Source organism: Branchiostoma belcheri, unplaced genomic scaffold (genome assembly GCF_001625305.1).
Source record: "Branchiostoma belcheri isolate BF01 breed outbred unplaced genomic scaffold, Haploidv18h27 scaffold45, whole genome shotgun sequence".
Lineage (NCBI taxonomy): Eukaryota > Metazoa > Chordata > Leptocardii > Amphioxiformes > Branchiostomatidae > Branchiostoma > Branchiostoma belcheri.
In genome coordinates this window covers 2,467,223-2,487,805 of record NW_017804076.1, presented here as the reverse complement: position 1 = coordinate 2,487,805, position 20,583 = coordinate 2,467,223, and the positions used below count along the sequence as shown (strand labels likewise).

At 39.9% G+C, this 20,583-nt stretch overlaps 3 protein-coding genes across 8 annotated transcripts in view; 2 read left to right on the top strand and 1 right to left on the bottom strand.

The window, feature by feature from the left end:
* Nucleotides 1–12,883, top strand: part of LOC109478773 (glucocorticoid-induced transcript 1 protein-like) — a 65,481-nt gene extending 52,598 nt beyond the window's left edge. The window contains exons 3-10 of one of the 2 annotated variants that reach the window (XM_019780534.1): nt 4,754–4,840; nt 5,396–5,565; nt 5,966–6,059; nt 6,578–6,692; nt 7,333–7,449; nt 7,784–7,988; nt 8,693–8,803; nt 9,056–12,883. In XM_019780534.1, the coding sequence (XP_019636093.1) occupies nt 4,754–4,840; nt 5,396–5,565; nt 5,966–6,059; nt 6,578–6,692; nt 7,333–7,449; nt 7,784–7,988; nt 8,693–8,803; nt 9,056–9,167 (1,011 nt within the window). In that variant the 3' untranslated portion in view covers nt 9,168–12,883. Of the gene's footprint in view, nt 1–4,753; nt 4,841–5,395; nt 5,566–5,965; nt 6,060–6,550; nt 6,693–7,332; nt 7,450–7,783; nt 7,989–8,692; nt 8,804–9,055 lie in introns of both variants that reach the window. The other variant, XM_019780533.1, reaches the window with a different exon arrangement.
* A 1,276-nt stretch (nt 12,884–14,159) lies between these two features.
* LOC109478775 overlaps nt 14,160–20,583 on the bottom strand; it is an 8,868-nt gene continuing 2,444 nt past the window's right edge. For 2 of the 5 annotated variants that reach the window (XM_019780542.1, XM_019780539.1), the window contains 2 exons: nt 16,802–16,910; nt 14,160–14,941 (listed from right to left, as the gene is read on the bottom strand). In XM_019780542.1, the coding sequence (XP_019636101.1) occupies nt 14,579–14,941; nt 16,802–16,910 (472 nt within the window). In that variant the 3' untranslated portion in view covers nt 14,160–14,578. Of the gene's footprint in view, nt 14,942–16,801; nt 16,911–17,467; nt 17,646–17,918; nt 17,956–20,583 lie in introns of those variants that run through there. The other 3 variants (XM_019780541.1, XM_019780538.1, XM_019780540.1) reach the window with 3 other exon arrangements.
* LOC109478778 (replication protein A 14 kDa subunit-like) lies at nt 17,978–20,395 on the top strand. The gene is made up of 4 exons (XM_019780544.1): nt 17,978–18,184; nt 18,651–18,725; nt 19,092–19,191; nt 19,583–20,395. Exons 1-4 carry the CDS (start codon nt 18,086–18,088, stop codon nt 19,663–19,665), a joined length of 357 nt encoding a protein of 118 aa, XP_019636103.1. The 5' UTR covers nt 17,978–18,085; the 3' UTR covers nt 19,666–20,395.

The following is a 20,583-nucleotide window of genomic DNA, read 5'->3' as shown; positions in this document are numbered from 1 at the left end:
ATTTCTTGCCAGTACTAACAGCACCCGTAACAATGGCAGTCCTTATGGCTTACAGTTAAAATGACGGATGTACAGGAAAGCTCTGCTGGCAACTTCAGTATGGCATGCAGTACAGCCTGAAGGGCTGGAGTAGTGGAGAGCCAGGCTTAACTGTCATAAGTTTGAACACATTGAGCCGCTTTTACAAGTATGAAAAACCTGCGTCATACTGGTATTTCTTGTAGCTTGGGCATTCATCCGTCTCAAGAGCAGAATTTTTATGTAACAGGCTTAGTATGCAATTCATGACATACAAGTCTTTTTGTTTGTCTAAAGCAAAAAAAAATTGCCTTCATTATGAAATCTATGAACAAATTATCAAACACACAGTATGGTATGGCAAATGAAAAACTCATTTTCATTCCTTCACATTTTCTTCTTTTCCTTTAAATTGATTTTGGCATTTTATAACATTAGTATCATTTTCCAATTTTTTTGTTTTTTTACAATAACGGCATATATTTGCTCATTTTGAAACTGCTGTGTACGATTTACAGTATGGTTGAAAGTTGTTTTTTAAACAGTCCTCAACAAATCAACTTGGCCTAAGTTTATTTGGGACAGTAGTTTTTACAACCACTGTGGCCTGCTCCAAGTTTCCCCCAACATGTGTACACAGACATGTTTGTCCCCATTACTGTCATAATGGCCAGTAATAACAGAAGGGCTGGCGATCGATAGTTATGTGAGGAGTGGAAGGTATTTATGAGTAAGTGCCGTGCCAGATACATGGACAATGTGGAATCTGCATTGCTGGGAGTGTCCAAATTGCAACCTTTTCAAAACTGGTGTGAAAATTTGGTAGCTAATGTTTTGAAGGCATGGCCCAGTGATCTCTCTTAAACTTGTAGCCAGTGCCCATTTTTCCGGCATTTGACGGATTTTTGCCCCTTACCATGACAAAATTTTTGCACAATCTGCCATCTTTGATGGAGAAAAATCGCATGAAAACATATGGAAAGAGATGTCATTAAAGTAAACGTAGTCTATCAACAAAGTTTGATGCAGGAAATAGTGTTTCAGAGTAGCTATTTCAGAGGGTTAAGAGTTCAACATTTTCACAGGGAAGCATGCCCCCGGACCCCCCAGAATTGAGATGGCAGGAGAAAAATCAGGCTGGCAGGACATGAAGACAATTCAAACCTGGTTCCCTTTAGTTTTGGGAATACTTACCCTTGGGATTTCTTTGGCATTTCGACCAGCTACCATGATTTTGCCACTGGACGTCCGTGACCTAATTTTACCAACAGGGTTTGCCCTGGGCCATGCACCCAATCAGTGACAGGTCGTTTGATTGAGACTGCAGAATTCCTATGGCACTTCCGGTTTAACCTTTAGTATGCTTTGGGGGACTTCTAGGTCCAGAATTGTTTCTGTGATAATTTAGTACGGAAAGGTTAAGTGTGCATATACTGTCTCCTGCATTTTATTTTTGTTAAGAAAACTTGACTAAACGTGTTCATTATTAAGTTTTTCATTTCTGCCCAGATATTTACTGCACAGTAATGTTCTAACCCCTAGTTACCCCATGTGGAAAATTGAAGATTCCCTATAATAAAAATGAAAGTAATGATCATCACCCATATCTACAGGGGCATGACCTGGGTCAGTTGTAAAGTAAACTTGCATTCTTGTGCGTCAACATTTTTCTCGCTCACTTCCCTATAGTGGTACATAATTTGCCGTAATTGTAAAATTAAAGGTAAAGTATAGAATTGAATTGACCCCCGAGGTCCCAACTAGACTATAAGCTTTACACAAGGGAGAACAGAAACCAGCATCCAAAAATACCTTTCGCACTAATAGCGACATTTCTCCTCACACTTAATAAAATTTTATTCCATTTTTCCGGTCCAAGCGATCTTCTGTCAGAGATTTAGCAAGTTAAATTCAGCAGTGATATTCAAAATCACAATATTGAGGTCACAGGTCGTGGAGAACAAAGCGAGGTCATGACCCCTGTCTCCATGGGGACAGGTCCTGTTAGTAGAAAGTAGTTACTGATGTTCTAAGTGACCTCACAGGTCATTGGCTAAGACTAGTGGAATGAGTTTGTAGCTGCAATGGAAATGAGCCTTTCATGCTTATTTGGTGCGCTGTGCATCCCAGTTGTTATCTGAATGGGACAGCACGCTGTTAAAAACTGTAGCAACAGCACTGTAGTTATATTTGACTGAATAGATTTAAAAGTCTGATTCCTTGTACAGTCAAATCTGTACAAGAGACCATCTCTACATACCTCACGGATATTAGCACTTTTTGGCAGTCCCTTAATTAAATTTTTCCCATTGACACGAACCTCAAGAATCCAGTCTACAGTGACCGCCTGGCCACAAAAATCAGATTTTTTTGGACCCCTGAGTGGCCTTCTTAGGTAGTGAAGTCTATTTGCATTAGAAGCATGGATGTACATGTACTTACTAGCTACATGTACCTAACTCATCTCCAATATCTTAATGATACATCGCTCCATTTTCTAACTGCAATGATACATGAATCATTACTGTACATTTGTACACAAGAAGTGAAATGCTAACATGTTAGAAAGGCAAGAAAGTCAATTTTTTTCTGTTCAAAAGACCAGAAAGGTATAGAGTATAATTGGGGAGGAGGTGGTCAATATATGATTGACGTTCATTTCCTGTAACCTTTAGATGGAATAACTAGGCCACAGTGAGAGGTGATTTCCTGTCAATTCATTACTACATGATAACTGTCCTCTGCTGCTGCCTCCGGAACAGCAATTTTATGTCCCTTTGTAGCTTCTTGCACACATCCAGTTCAATTTTGGGGCTGCAAACTGGATTTTCAAAAAGTCAATTCTCTTGTCATTCTTTCAATGTAGTAAGTTGAATCAATCCTATCCCATGGTATATGTCTGGTATCTGTGAGGCAAAAATGTGATGTCGCTGACAGAAAACAGTTGCTTGTTTTGTATCTTAGACTGGTTCTAATTATTTATGGGCGGTAACCCAAAAATAAAGGGGCTCATGTGTGGCATATTTTGGGGCTTTTCAGATTCACTTGAAGTTGAAGAAAGTGTGCTAAAATGGCAGTAGATGTCAATATCAGACAGATTTTCCTCGTCTAGAATATTTTTGTTTTGGAGCCCTAAAATTCAATTGAATGCCTTTAAATTTAGTGCTACAGAAGGTAGGAGGAATTTTTGATTTGCTGCAATATGTTGCATTGTATAGCTATATTGTTTTATTTCAGTAATAAAGAAATATGTAGGAAAGAGTTAAAAATCTGCTTAGAATGAAGTCATAAATCAAGTTTTATATGCACAATGTTGACATATGTACATATGGGTACATTGAAAAGTCGGTACATATTTAGTTTGCAGCAGTAAATTCTCCTGGACGGCTCCCTACACTAATCTCTGCTCTGTAGTCTGTAACGGTTTGCCTAAGGTTTGTGCGCTTTGAAAGTTTCCTTTGTGTCGTAGTAATTATACCATTGACCCGAGCCAACTGTAGACACAAATTGCTCATTCCAATAAAGAATAGGAACTCTAATCTCATAAGAGCAACAGGTTAATCATTCCAATCATCAGTAATGTCATCAGGGGTGTAGTCCACATGGCATTTCAGGGGGCAGCAGCAATCAGACGTTCTCATCTTTGGGACAGGGAAAGTTTAGCTGAACCTTTGCACCGTGGCATGAGATTACAGAGGGGAAGCCAGAGTTGCTCCACATTTTCCCTGTTGAGCGGAGATTGACTCTGGCACTGTATGCAGGTTTTGGGCCATGATAATGGTATGCCTTTGCCTATCTATATTTTTATGGCTCCCATTTAGGGAACTAGGGTATCTATTTCATGAGATTTGGGGATTCAACCTCATCGTGATATATAGTTTTGTGAGAAATAGAAGTCAGCATGCTTTAGCCTAGGGCACGCCTAATGTTCAAGTGAATAAGCTGAAGAAAGATGGTGGATTACGTCTGAAAGCTTCTATGCTTTTACCCTAGTAAGTCATGTGTACAAGTTTAACCCCGTCCTGTTACTATGTTTAAGTGTATGTTTTCTGGAGTGGTCTGGTCTGCTACAAACTAATGCTTGTTAGTGCTGTTATATGGGTATTACTATTAGTAACTATGTCTACCTGCCAACATCCAGTGCAAGTGTTAGTCACAGTAAAATTATCATCTGACATGGAAAGCTGTGGTAACTTCTCAGAGGAAAATGTTTTCTGGATAGTTTTTAAAAGTGCAGGTAAAATTTGCCCAGTGCAGGTAATTTTCAATGTTACCAGTACTAGTACACATTTGCATAAAAATGTATTTCGAGCCCTACAACCTAAAGACAAATTTCACCTGTTGATATCCTGTTTTTTTACAGCCAACGGAAAGGAAGAATTCCATATTCATGGATAAGAACGGATGAAAAACAGACCCACATGCATGGGTCATGCTACTGCCTTTCATCATATAGTACATACATAACATATTATAGGCATACATTTCTTTCCAGGCCGGAGGATAGCAGGTTGAAAAGACTATGAAATTAAATGTCTTTTACATGTTTCTGCTTGTAATACAGACAGTGGGCTAAGAAGACTGAGGAGAACCCTGGAGCTATATTGACAATTCCTTTTTTCTTTTATCAAGCACGGTTTGAGTTTCGTTTCATTTGGGCAGCAACGATGTTACAGTACCCACAGAATCAGATGTGCCTGAAAGAGAAGACAAATGTCTGCTTCTTTTGTTACAGACTCCAAGCTCCTGGCTGGATGCTGACAAAAGAGGAACGTCTCACAAGAGATCTGCGTCGTGGGGAAGCGCGGACCAGCTTAAGGAGGTTCGTAAGACAACTCCATCCCTCGTATCTGTCCGCTCAAGTATCCTCGGAAATTTGTGGGGATCCAATTGTAGATGTGCCCTGGGGTTACTTCAATGCAAGGCTCTAGCCAGCACCGGTTTTTTCATCAGTTGCAGGAACTTTGCAATTTGTGACGGAACAGTTTTTTAAACCAATCTGTCAACCGTGAGGGACACAAATGACAAAAAATCTTGGGACAAAATATAAAAACATTCATAGGTCCATCAACAACCACTCTCAACCCCATGATTTGCCTCTCAAAATGTAGGGAAATGGCATTTTTAAATAAAAATTTTGCCTCCGGATCCCCCAAAAATCCCCCAGGTCCAATCATGTACCTGGGCTGACGGAACCCTGGTTCAAAGTCAACTAATATAATTTCCGGTAACTGTTTGAAATGGCAGTTTATACTGTGTCCTTGTACATAAATGTCAAATTTTACGCCTTGTTTGTCATTATGGTCCGTCCTTTATCTCTGATACAGCATGACAGGAACATACAGACATGACATGCTGCTTATCCTCCCCTTCACAGAAAATTAGGCAGCAGCTGCAGCGGAATGCGAAACAGAACAACCATCGCGACGCGGGCCAGAGACAGTCGCCTGTTCCGGGAGACCACTCAGCGATCCAACAGTCGCCCACCCCCCGCTCCATACCCATTCCCATTCCCATCACTAGCATTCCAAAGGGCGCCCTTCCCAGGTAACTAACACTGTGGAAATATGTGGATAAAGTCTGGTCATCTTTCTGAGCTTTCAACATTTTATAAGAAGATAATTTTAAGTCCACATCAAGTGATTTGTTACTTCTCAGACGTTATGAAGTGCTTAGGATGAAAACAGTCTTTGTAGAAGTCTGTACCTTGGTACACACAGCATTAAGGAATGATTTTTGTGTGATGCAGGTTTTCCTCTTAGCCCTTTGATGTCATTTCCAGGAATTTATGCTGAATTTTTGCTAAGAAAATGTCTGACATCCAGGAAAATTAAATTGGCCTAAGATCTCAATCTTGGAAGTAATTATGTCCATAAAGAAAACTTGAGATGTTTCCATGAGACACATTTTTCCGACCGTTGTAACACTGACTCTCTTGTTTCTACAGACTAAGAAATAGTGTGGAGGGTTTGAACCAGGAAATCGAGCGAGCGTTGTTTATCACAGCTAAAACCTCAGGGAACGAAGAAGAACGAACTCAGGTGAGACATCTAATGATACTCAAGCTGGTTATACTCTTTATATGTGAACAAAGTTACAATATTCATAGTTGGCTCCAAGCAAGGTATCCATATCCTGTATACATTGTATTCCTGTCTGTATGATGTACATGTAAAGTGCAAGTGTTGAACTATTGACACCACAAAAGTACAGCAGCTTTTGTTAGGTTTTTTACAATGGTTACCATACTTACAAAGTGGATACAAATGAACTTACGAAGTGTACAAGTATATGGATAAATCAACATGTTGAGTTTAAAGTACTGTATAGGGTTCTGAGGTTGAAACATACTTATAGTAGAAGTATTGGCCTATTTGTACACAGTAAGGGTCATCTCCTAGAATGTAATTCAATTTCTAAGGTGGGATGTATAGAATTCTTTTAAACAAGTGGAAAGAAATGAGAAAAGTTTTGAGCGTTAATTATCGCCTACATGTGGTCATCTGAACATCTGCGTCTCTCTTTTCGTCAGACGGCAATTTCCATTCCTGTGCTTCAGGAACCCACCCCCGACGGCCACCGGGCGCCGCTCCCCGGCCAGAGATCCACGCGCACGGTCGACACACAGACGCCGTACGAGAATGAAGCGGAACTCATCTGTGGGGACAGTTCAGGTACGTCAACGTCTTCACATCTGTAGTCAGTCTGCTCTCTTGTAAATCTGTCAAGGAAGGAGCTGTAGTTTGTTATCTACTGCCTTCAAAGTAGAAGGCAATACCCAAAATAGCATACATACAATATACTTTTGGGTATGATAAGATAGTAAATATATGTTTCAAGCTTGAATTTTTGTTCCAACACAAAGAGCATTTCTCACCTAGAGCTTTCCACCTGTCACTCTGGTCTTCTTCAATAGACTGACCCTGTGAGACTGGTCACATGGCTTCTCTGAAGTGTGACGTTAACTCTGGGTCTCACTGGGTCAGTCTATTGAAGAAGACTGGTCGAAAGCTCTTGGTAAAACAACTCTCTGTGTTGGAACAAAAGTTTTTACTTTTAACTCCCAACACAGATGAGTTTCTAAACTTTCATGAGTTTCTAAACCCCTCACTAGTAAACAATAGTACCTCAATGAAAAGTGGCCTGCAGGCCAATTTGAACCTCTCAAGAATAAAGAATAGTTCAAAATAGTTGATCAGACAGTACATGTAGTTGTATATTGTATGTTACTTGTACTATGAAACTGTACATGCAGTAAGCCTCCGTGTATGATTTTACAAAGACATGAAGATTTGTGCCCCCCTCCCACCCCAGGTTCAGGCAGCCGTAGCCAGTCGGTGTCCCCGTCCTTTCCCGGGGAGCGGGACGGCTCCCACCCGTCCTCCAGAGGGAGCTCCACAGAGAGTCCGGGAAACGAGGCAAAAGACAAAGGTACGTCTTCATTACAGGTTTGTTTCCGTAACTTTAAACTGCCTTTGGGAAGAACACACAAATTTCTTACAGTAAGTACAGGCATAAGACTAGACTAATAGGTTTGATGCATTCACACTGGGAAGACCCCTTTTCTAAGAAGTGTAGTGGATTCTTAAACAAACCCATTAAGTTCATTTTTGTAAGTGTGGCTTGATCAAAGAATAGCTAAGTCTAAACAAAAATTTACTATCGTATTCTTAACAATTGTAGTTGTGTAGTGATGTATTGGAAGAATATCTGAACAATTTAGGAATTACATGAGAAAGGTCTTAAACAATACTTGTTTCCACAGAGAACATAAGCACTCCGTCACCAAAATACGAAGTTTCGCCCAAACCAACCAATAACATCCTTGTGACAGACATCGCCTCGGAGATGGGGAGCATGTCTCCGCTGCCAAAGTACGCCGCCTCGCCCAAGCCCAACAATAGTTACTCCTTCGCACGAGAGCCCCCAGACGGTTGTGAGAAAGTCAGCGCGATCGATGAATCAAAGAGGTACAGTAAAATGCTGGAAGCCCTGTGAAAGTATTTAACTTTATTTGCAGTTTCTGTTCTCGCTATTCTGCTATTCACTGTGTTGTTGCACTTTTTGTAAAAGGAGTTTTTTCAAGGGTTTCTTTCTTTTATTTGTAACCATGATGTGTTTCTGTCCCACTCCTCCTCTACTGCTCTCTCCTGTGTTGTGTCTTTTTGTTTTAGCCCCAAACTGGTGCCAACCAGTCCCAGCAGGCCAGAACCAGTCCAAACTGGTTACAAACTGGCTACTGCTGCTGACCCCAGCAGGTGTAAACCTGTCCAGACCAGTCCTATCCTGTCCCCACCAGTTCTGACACGTTCCATGAGCACCCCTGTGCTCTTCTCCTCGGATGTTACATGTATAGATATCACTCCACGTTCCCTAGCTTCTATCAGGTACGACATCTTAATACATCTTTCTTTTCTTCTGTTCACTCCCTTCTTCAGTGCTGTCTTCAAACAGTAGAAAGGAGGGTTGTCTTCTCCTTTCTTGGCTTCATGTAAATCTAGGATAAAAGAGACTGCTTGGTAAATTTTGTGATACATGTATATATACATGTTTGTATGCACATGTATATATATATTCAGCTGCCTTAAATGCACCTTGTACAATGGTAAAACCAAATGTCTTCTGTTCTTTTGTCTGAAATTTACGGAGTACTTTTTTTTCTCTTAAACTACAGCAAAGTGCGGCTGCCCTTGGACCAATCCATGTTCTTCTGCCCAGATAAGAACAAGATCAACTTCATTCCGTTTGGCTCGGCTAGCTCTGCCTTCTGTCCTATCCTTAACAGGTGAGAAATGCATCATTGCTGCTTACCAGCAGCATCATGTATATAGTGCATACTGTGGAACATTTCAGTATACATCATTCTCCGCTCTTAGTTGTAATGTAGTTTGTGGATGGTCTGTTCTGTCAGGATATACTGTATTGATTGTATCATAGAAAATTTTTTATCATTCAGAACGTTTTTATCATTCATGATGTTTTCCATAAGCATCAACACTGAAACCTTACACAACTTGTTTTACTTTGTAACATACAGCAAATACAAGGCTCTGTCACCCGTGGGGTCGGAGATCGAGAGTCTGGCGGTGAAGTCCCCCGCCTCCCAGCCCACAGCACAGCCGACCAACGTGGACAGCACATGCCTCTAGAGGGGGTGCTGCCACTGCGCAGAACAGCCGACCTGGGCCTGACCTCACCAGCCCTTCCGCCAACCTTCCACACTCAGACGTTATCGTGTTCAGAAATCCAGAAGAAAAAAAACAACACTTGGACTGTGCCGTTGTGTTCCGTTCTAGTCTTTACTTCCGTGGTTGACAACCGTACACAGTGTTTATCAATGGTGCTGTATCTCATGAAGCAAATGCAACATTGTTTTTTTTCTCCCAACAGCAGTTACATACCACCACACCTATCACCAGGCTTGAAAGAAATAGCTGCAGAATGTGGATGACGTCACACAAATGGTGATGTCATTGGGTGACATCACCGCTGTCCGTGTGGGTTATGACATCATCATTACACGTGTAGAATCAAGATAACCTTGTGTCTAAATAATAGATTCTTCCAAGCTGAATGACATTCACTATCAACTGTGAGTCATGAGGAGGCTAAAACATCGCTCAATGATTCAGAAACGTATGTCAACAGGAACAGTTATTTTGACTTGCCTCATTCAAACCCTGCATTACTTTTAATCTCACCATGTTTTCAGTTCAGCAGATAGGCAGTCCACCATATGTTCCTTCCCACCACATGATAGTCTCAACTGTAGTTACGCTGTTCACCATTCAACAGAAGAGCCACAGAGCTCGATGTTTTACACCACTAGGCAATTGATGTTTGTATTGCACCCACCCTGCAATCTACCTGATTTGAAAGGACCGTGACTTAACACAATTTGAAATCCAGGTTGATTCAATCTGGGAAGGTTGAATCAAGGAAAATTTGGTCTGGTTGAGACTGAAAGCACAAGTAGTATTCTTAGCATACCTGTGTTTGTGTATAGAAAACAATTTCTTTTCAGTGACTCAAAGCTCTACCCCCTATTGTAAAAGTTGGGCTAGTCCAGAATTGTTTTCCAGTGAGTTAACAGTCAAGAGTTTGGGGTGTATGATATGATGTCTACTGACAAAGGAAGATTTACGTTCAGTAGGGTATGTATAGTCGCCTGCCGTGCATGTAACATATTGCTTGTAAAAATGCTGATAGTGTAGCTTGCCTGTTGTGTTTTACTCGGCAGTTAAGTGAAGGTCTAGGAGTTAGTGCCTACTGTAGACAGAAGTTGATGTCTGTATTCCTTGGTGGTAGCCCCCCCCCCTCCTATCACTTACAATGGATGGTTCCAGAACTACTAGTAAGCAGCATTTACCAAGGTTATGGCTTGGATGAAAAAAAAATCTAAGAGAGGAACCTGTTGGTGTAATTCAAGGTTACCGGTACAAGATATAACGTTATAAGATTGTTAGAGATATGGATATATATTACAGTACCATCCTGAGAAGGGGGTTATTGTATGCCCCAGGATGTTTGGTACAGAGAGAGAGAAAAGATATGTGTGTTGATGTTGGATGTATGAAGACTACTACACTGCCTAATCATAAGGAAGACATGGTAGACTGGTGATAAGTCCAGAATGTACCAGGGAGAACACATGTATGTCTATGAAGAATGATTGTAATATGTGTGTGTATGATCAGAGAAAATAATGAATATATGTATGTAGTAGGAGTGTTTTGTTTCCTACATTTTGGCAAGATTGGAGCTTGCCATTGTAAAACCTACATGTATAACAACAAAACTTACAAAAAATAATTTTTGAAGGTTATGTTAAACCGACAGTTAAGATCTATATGTTTTTGTTTTATATTTTCATCATTCCCGTGTGTGTTATAGCTGAAGACAGCAACGACAGTGTCATATGGATGTATAGATTGGTTTGAATTTGATAGTGTAAAAGATTGTTATTGGGTGGAAATGAAGACTCAGTTTTGAGTTCGAGCTAAGAAGAGTATGCTGTCTCCTGTGTACATTGTTAAGGACTTATCACTGCTGCCCATGTGTTCCCTTAGCTTACCATTGTGAAGTTCCAGATTGTGTATTTTTCTATATTTACTCAGTTGATGTTAGCCGGTGTGTACGTTGCTGTGGATATGTTATGAATATTCATAGGTAGGTGTGGCAGTTGTCATGACAAGTTGCTATGGCAGCAAAAACTTTACTTACTTAGAAAGAAAAGAAAGAACATTTTACAAACAGCAATTTACATAGATGTCTACCTACTGTACCATTGTTTTTGTATGAAACACGAAAAAATGTGAATGCCAAGACAAAAAAAAAGAATGTTGTGATTCCATGAGTGGAAATCTAGTTGTGTACCAGTAGTTGTGATAGAGAGATGTCATTTACTGGGAAAACTACAAATGTTGTCAATGTATATTGTATTGTACTAGTTCTGGTTTCCATGGTAACCAATTGATTGACGGCTGAGAGTTGCCACGTTTCCTTGCGCGAAGAGAAGCCAAGACAGAGGAAATGTGGATCAAAATGACATTAATGTTACTTAACCTTCCCACAAGTTGTTTGAAGTGTACTTAGGCCATTTTTACCCTGCGTACATCCCTGTACAGAGGATGGTACAGTCTTACGGTCACTGTTGGAAGAGTCCATTTTCTGTGAGAAGGGGTTCATAGGTTGTTCCTGTAAGGATACTACTGTTATCAACTAGAGGACAACTCTAGTTGTCAGTTGAAAAGTGGGTGATTTTGAACACATACTCTACTATCAGTCTAGTGTACTGGTGCGTTGTAATTATGATGGTTCAGTGACTTGTTTTTTGAGAAGAGTGGACAAAAGTCTGTATCCTCTGAATGTACTTTTTTCTACAGAGTGTAAATCGTGCAGAAAACTCAGGGCAATAGAGAAAAAAACTTGCCAGGACTTCAGGCCTCATTTGCATTCTTACATAACTACTGAACAGGTACTGACTTAGGTAACCGGTGTTACACAATCATAGTACTTAATGCACAGTGGCTTGGCTTACTTTCATGCAAAAAACAACCAAGAAAAAGGAAACATGAAAATGCCAACAAATCTGTCGCATATGAACAAAACCTGCCATATTTTGTCACCTACATGTCTTAAATTAAAACGACTGTGTCACTGAGATAATAAAAGTGTGATCTATGTACCAACTTGAAGTAGGTAACTCCAAACTACCTACATGTTTATTAGGAAGTGCTACTCTAGGCATACCAAGGCAGCACTCTTCATATCTTTTATTTCCTATTTTACAGGACACATTGACTATTGTATATGGTCTCTATACCATCACTAGTTTCCATGATTTGGGCAATATCTGATGCGAAACAATAAATGCTGGCAGAAATCCTGGCAAGTTTGCAATATCAGGAACACAAAAGAGGGCTGGTTGATACGTGACTTTGGTCCAAGTAGTAGTACTTTCTATTGAGATAACCAACAAGGTAGCGGTTACCTGTTATACAAGGAAAAGTTATTAAAAAAACAGCAAATGTTTTGACAAGTTTTGGACTGTTCGAAAGTCTCTTTGATTGAAAGTTGAAGGACAGCAACGAAACCGTGTCATGGTTGCCTATCTTGTTCCCCCCTCTTGTAAAGTTAAAGACAGTTCCATTCAGCATTGTTCTTGGATGGGGTTTGGAAGGAGACATTTTTGTGAGGGGGATGATGTGTGTTGACTACAGATTAATGGCTGTTTATCATTTGTCAGACATTTTGGACCCTTCGACTTTACCCATAGAAGCGGCCCAGACAGGAAGGGATGTTCATAGGAAAACAAGCAGGGCAGCCAAAAATATGTGTATGAAGAAAATAAACAGTTTGAAGACATTTCAAAACTCCGCTGTGTTTCATGAGTATCATCCTTTAGCCATACACAGGTTAAACTTCAATAATGTAAGATTCTTTGTATGATGATTTCTCATCAATCCCTTTATCAGATTTCTCTTCAATCCCTACATGTTTCTTGTTGGGGCCTCTGGGTCTTATTGGTCTGTAAGCCATGATTCTCTGTGCACTCTGAATTAGAGGATAAAGACTTGGTGTAGTAGTCACTTTCTACTTGTGAAATGGAAAAACAGGAATGTAAGAATAGTGTATTACCGACCTTAAAAATCATCAGAACTGCAAATATCATGTCACTTTTGAATCTCAGCCTAAGGATCAGATGAAATGGCCTGCAAAAATGGTAGCTACCACTTTATACATCTACATGTACATCAGGATCTGATGAAATAGATTTGCCACTTGAATCACCCTGCAGGGTTTTGTAGCCTAACAGGAATGTTGAAAATGTGTTGCCATAAAACAGTTCATCATCATTTTCTCATCCTGGTTGCTGCCAGCCAAATATCAATTTTTCAGGGGCAGCTTCGGCCTGTATTCATCATACCGTAAATTGTGTCATAAACAAACTCTCTGACATTCAAATAATGACATATCTGGCATGCTGCATGCAGTATTGTAAAAAGTTGGGGTCAAGCCTAGTCCAATCTCTTTACAAGAGGAGAAATTTCTTAGATTACTCAGTGCCCCCCTCCCCCCTCCTTTGACCTCTCCTCGATAGGTCACACCACTGCCACATTTCATTTCATGCTTGTAGAAGGAGGGAGATCCTTTTTACCAAATAAGGTGCCGGAGGTAATTTCATGCACCAGACACTTTTATGGCTGCATCCCAGAGGACACTGTAAACCTGTAATGCTTTGATGGAAGGGTGACATTTGTGGGAATATAGGGCCTAAATAGTGCTGTTATGGTATTATGTAAATCTATGGTGAAGTATGGCATGCTGTTTGGAACAGAACCAAAGTTTTCTAAATCATTGAAAGCTATTACATGTACATGTAGGAGTACTCTGCAAGCTGAGGTTCGGCCTGTTTTAGATGGTATTTCTTCAGCTTTTTTACAAGCTTTCTATTCTGTCACCTTTTCTGCTCATTTGAATTCCTCAATGTTAAGCTACATGTATTGTCACAGTTGAACTGAATGTAATGTGTTACTATGTATACATGTATTACAGCATAGTATGTTACACACAAGCACATGCAAGCACACATGCATGCAGAAACACAAAAACACACTCAGAAACAAAACTACTTTTGACAACTTATCATTTCTTATTCTCATTCTACAATTAAAATAGCAGTTCTCCCAAATCAACAGTATTATATACAATATTCCTGTACAAGGCTATTTTTTATAGTTCAAAATCAGCATATATCAAAGGATAACATTTCAATCACAGTGAACCTACACTTGAGATGGGTCCATGTCTATACAATATCACTTTACATAATGACTGTCAAACTTTTGAACATGGTACAGTTGGTACTAAAACATGTCCAGTGTTGAAAAAATAGGACAGCTTCCAAGAGATTGTACACAAAATCATAAATACATCTGTAACAGTTACATGTTACTGTACTGTATCAAAATAACATCCTTCAATTTATAATCAAACAAATACTTTGCCACAAAAGTAGAAGATTTCAAGTCCTTCCTGATGTTTTGAAATGCCAAAACTACTCAAAGGTCATAAGATCCTGAGTCTCGCCAGTTGGATTATTTCTGACAGGTTCTGTCTCCATGGGCTCTGTTTTTGCAGCCTGTGTTTTACTGTTCCTTCTCCATTCCCACTCCTCCAGTAGCCCTGCCTCTCTCAGGACCGACCGCTCCACGTGAAAGTCATAACAGTACTGGTTCAAGTCTGGTGTTCGGAGGGGAGGGACGCGGAACTGTGACTGCGATCCGACAGCAGCAGCGAGATGGCGCGAGAACGCGAAGGGGACGTCGGACAAGACGGACCGTGGCACGGTGGGAGAGTTTGTGCCTGCTGTGGGAGGGGGGTTGTTCACTGGTGGAGGCAGATGTGGTGGTGTGGCTACCTGAAAAATGACGGGAAAAATCTTCAGCACATAGGCAAAGAAATACATGACACTCTTTGTTTGGTTAAAAGGGGTCACAGCAATTTACAATTTTTGGAGTTTTAAGGATTTCTGTAAAATATTACAGTTTCATGTTATTGATAAATCAAATGTTGTTCTAACACATATACTATTAGCATGTTGTACATAACCTAATGTACAGTGCAGGCAACACTGATTGATATGATAGAACCTACAATGTATGACCTATTGGCATTCATTCACATACATGTACACCTACATACACCTTACTTCCGGGTACTCACTGCACCCAGCATTCGGGTGTCAGACAGGGTGTGGCGCCCCTGCCCATTGAGGACCTAAAAGTCTGCAGTCTGCAGACTACAACAAACATACACATGGAACATAACATAAGAGCGACCACCCCATCCAATACCCCAACCCTTACCCCTATACCATGCCAGAGCCGTCAGCTAATTGAGGTTGTGCACGGACATGAAAAGGGAAGAACATTTCCACCATCTTCAGTTTACTGCAATACATTTGCTTGTCATGATTAAAACTACCCAATTTGCTGCCAGTAAACGATAAGTCACAAACGTGATAATTATAAGACCCCATGGATTCATTAAAGATGCTAAAAGCTTCTTGAATGTAAATCATAGCTCCATAAAACACATTTATACTACGTTATTGTTTTGATGTCCAGTTACTTGGCATGAGGTGTAACAGATTTAGTCTAATGTTAATTCGTCTCATTAACTTTGTCCACTACCATAAACATAATGAGAGGTAAATACAATCCTACATTACGAAGTACCCCCCATAGTAAGGCACTATGCTGAGACACATTGCCATTGTGAACACCACAGGCAAGATTTAGGATCCCCACCGTTTAAGTACCACATAAACCACAATAGAAACCTGCCCATTCTCACATAATGGCCAGAATTTCCCCCAGAACAAAAGCATTTCAGCTCTCAGCAGATGGGCAGTAGATGAAATTGTAGCCAAATGGCCGGGCTTGAGACTGTTTGGTGGTAATAAACCCATAGAACGGCGGAAATGGCTCTAGCGGTAATAGGAGGCAGGGAATTGAGTTGGACAGGAATGGGTGCTAAAAATCATAGTGGAAACACCAATGTTTTGAAACTAATGCACTGCCCTGGCGTGGCACGTTTGTTCAAAGTAATAGCCACTAAAGCCAACACTGGCTGACACAAGTACATAATTGACCTGTATGGTTGGTGGAGTTTTAAGAGCATGTCAGTGTGTGGATAGTGGGCTACAGTAATGCCTTCCAGTATAATCGAAAAATTTTGTTTACAAATCATAAATGCATCATGTGATAGATGGGAAATTATATTATTTGTGCACTTGTTCAGGAAAATGTGACATATCTAGCTGACGATTGCAGTTTCATTTTGTCAGTTGGCACTATAATGTTAATGTGCACTGGTACCAATTTGAGGAAATAGGATGCCCATAAAGTGTTACAACTTAATAGTGTACATGTACATAGAGTGCCATAATTTCTTAAACCTTTGACTCCTGCAAGTCTCTAGTGTCACTGACGAAAGGTAGTGGATGCATATGCTACCTGAAATGTCTGACCATTTCCAAAATCATATCCAGTTGCTTGAGCAACTGTTTTTTGGCATACTTTTTACCTGGATGACTAACCTTCACCGTCATATTTTGACGCAAAAGGTTGTCCAAAGAAAATTTTAAGAGTGTTAAGATTGCTTAAAAGCTTTATCCTAACTTTCCATGGGAACACAAAGAACTGACATTTTCTTAAGAAACATGCACATATCTTTCTTCATAAGAAATAAACATAATAAATCCTGTTGTTTGTACCTGATGATATGCTGGTGGCGGAGCAGCGCCACCTGGCAGTTCCTGACCATACTGCACTGTCGTCCTCTCGATAGCAGTTTCTCCCAGGAGCACAAACCCATCTTCTTCCCTGCAGATACAAGCATTAAAATACTGTAATTAAGGTGACCAGAGATGGCAGACTGAACCCTGTTACTTAACACAGATTACTGATTTGTAACCCTTGCCTATATAGTCCCACAGAGGAAAATAAAAGCAATGACTGAGGATGCATGGCAATATTGGGAATTACAAAACGCATACACACAAGGATAGCCAAAAATACATACATGGAAAATCATCAATCATATATGTTGATTGTTTCTTTATAACTGTTATATTCGATTCAATGTAGTCAATCAAACAGACGGTAAGTTTTGAAGTTGAAAGTTACCACCAAGCACATTGTTGTATTTTCACATCAATGGTTATTGGCGTCTTTCGAAATACATACAGGAATTAAGTTAGTAAAAAAATTCAATTAAGCATTAATACATAATGACTGCATTTTCCAGTCAGTCCGTTTGCAAAGGCCATATGCAATGCAGTTTGGATCTGACTTGTATCTCTTTACACACAGAAAAACACGACTAAAAGCAAGACTTAAGAAGAGAAACGACAGTCCACAGAAGTCCCCTATCCCCTGACCTGTCCGGTTGACTGTCCCGGCTGGTTTCGCCCGTCTGCTGACCCCTCGGTCCTCTCCGGCCACCGAACAACGAAATCATCGTCTGGGAACCACAACTTCCCTGTGCAGGGCTGCCGGGGTGTCTATCTCCGAAGAGCGAGAAATACTGCAGAGACAAAGAACCCATTTTAAGATAGTCTGAATGACTTATAGTCTCTCACAAAAAGTATTGAGCTGTTGAGTGTGTGTTAAAAATAGGTTATGTGACTCACTGTCATGTAACGGTGCCTCAGATTTTCTAAAAAAATTCCAATAAGTTTCGACTGTCATATTTAGTTTAATAACTTTTCCAATAGTTAAGATTGCAGGGAAAGAGTACATGGTATTCGGTGAGCGATAAATTCGTGCAAAGGGCGAAAAAATCGTGGCTAAACTTGTGCAAATCTTTTATAAACACGTCAACAAACTTACCCGCGTCCGCCATTTTGGATGTCAAAGGTCACCGCGCATGCTGAATATTTACGCGCCATTTTTTGCTTCGGGACGACAGAAGATTTCGTCCAGAGCGTAAAATTCACCTAAAACTTACTCGTTTTCATACGTATAATATTTACATGAGCTTGAGGTAATTGTTGACGATGGGGGAAGCATTTGAGCAGGCCAAACCGCGGGTGAACGCCTCCATGTTGCCGCAGCACATCGGGAAGTTCGTCTGTCTGCTGGGGGAAGTTATGGACGTGAGTATGCTGTGCCCCCCTCCCACATAATTTCACACTTCTGTAGTTGTACAGAGTTTATGAGTGACAATGTTTTAACTTTTGAAGTACAGGTGTGTGTGTGTGTGTGTGTGTGTGTTTTAGAAGGATAACTCAAGAAGCTTTGGATGGATTGTTAGCAATGTTTCAAAACTTGGTAGGTTGGTAACATGTGTAGGTCTTTATGAGACGTCGAAACATGTGTTTTCTTCCTCCATGATCAAAATGATTTGCATTTGGATTGTTTTGGTACTGCACTGTTTGGTGATCTAGACATGTTAGAGTCAGGGATTTTGGATAGTACACAGCTCTTTTGCTCAGGAAGAATTGACATTCATTTGGGGCCCCCTAGAAGCTTGTTCTTGAACTGCAGGAGTGAAAAATCCTTATGGTACACTTTTGTGGACATGTCTATGAAAATTCTGAATAATCTGTTCTGTTCCCTCAGGTGGATCCAAACGGTTTGATGTTTGCAGTAAAGACAAGTGACGGACAGCGGGTACAGATTAACCTACCAGAACCGGTAAGGCTTTTCCTCTTTGTTTGTTTGAGATGTCGGACCAAAAATTTGTCAACTCGGACCATGTCAAATCAGAACAAGTCAGACCAACCACTAGGTCATGTCATATCCTTAACCAAGGAAGTTTAAATAATTTCCTAACCCAACAGCTACACATGTAAGTCAAGTACTAATCCCAACCTTATAATTTGTCAATGGTGTTGGTCTAACTTGTCTTAATCTTGTTTGTTTGTTTGTTTGCATTACATAACAGGTTGTACATTAAGAACCAGCTGATTGGTTTGATCTTCTTACACAGGGAATGTGTATAGTCTTATTGAAATAAAATAAGTTTGTATCATGAAAGAATTTCTGCTGCCTTTGTTCCAGCTAGAGGAGATGGTATCAGGAACAGTGGAGATTGTCGGGGAGGTGACCAACAACTGTCAAGTCACCTGTCAGAGCTACATCCTGTTTGGGGGAGACTTCGGTCAGTTCAACTCTTCCTAACGTATTTTTAATGCAAAGTGATAGAATTTTACTCAGGATTTTGTATATTCTACATGTTGAATGTAATATATTGTTACTCAGTTCCTAAGACTAAGAGTGGTGGTATCCCACATCATTTCATTAATGTGATATGTATATAAGTGACCAATATGAGCGATGATCACTGTTTTTGTACTTATACTTAGTACATGCAAATTATATGCAAATCAGTCAACCAACACCATTTTTTTTGCCTACCACTAGCTAGTCGTGACTTCATAGCAATCACTCGTATTTAGACCCAAACAAAGTTGTCTTCTTCTGTATTCTGTAATAGTGTAGCGATGACAAGAAAAAATAAATGATTAACACATGGTTTCTCTTGTTTGCAGACATGAACTTGTATGATGAAGCCATCAAGCTGGCAACAGAACACAGCAAATACTACCCACTCTCTGAGAGCAGTAACTTCTAGGACACCTGGGAGAACTGTTGTTTGGACCATTGTGAACCATGCACTAAGTGCAAGGACATTACATTGAATATACCTGTAAATTGAGAGAAATGAAAACCTGCAATTTTGTTACAGATTTGACTGAAATACTGATCTTTTATGGTATAGTGATATCAAAAAATAGGGTTCCTTGGTGAGGGGGGAAAAGGGTACTGTAAGAAACACAAGTGTCTGTAATACTGTTTATCTAAAATGTGTTGAAAATTTTTCATGGAGTCACCACAAGAGCATATTTTACTGTTATATGACTTATTGTTTGTATTTTGAATTCAATTCAAAGTGTAAGGTGTGAATTTATAAGTCATAATAATAAAGTCTTTCAATTATGAGTCTGAAAACAAAGAAAACACAAAGACTTGGTCAGTTCAATTCTGACATGGGCTTAACCAGTTTTATTGCTCATATTATCTCTGTACATCTATCACTACACACTATTCTATCTAGCAGATTTGACAAAATAGCTCTTTTTGTATATCTTCTTGTAACTTGAGAACCTACAGTCTTCCACAGTATATATTATACATACCTTACCATCTGTTACAGTGCTTGCTTGTTGGTCTGATTTCTTAGTTATAGCCCATGTTATAACTACACAGAAATCCATATAGTTGTCAGTGTAGAATTGTGTAACACAGCTTTTGCTACATGTACATTCTTTCAACGAAATACATTTCGTCACTACATCCTTTTATTTCACTTTGTATTAATTATACGCCTTGAAGTGGTCACATTACTTCTTACATTATTGTATTGCTCACTGCACTGATGCGATTCTAAATTTAAATCTTACAGTTTGGCCAGTACATGTATTTTGTTTCACTGAAACAATTGAATTGCAACCCAAACAAAAGAACTCAATATGTTGTACTATATGTAAAA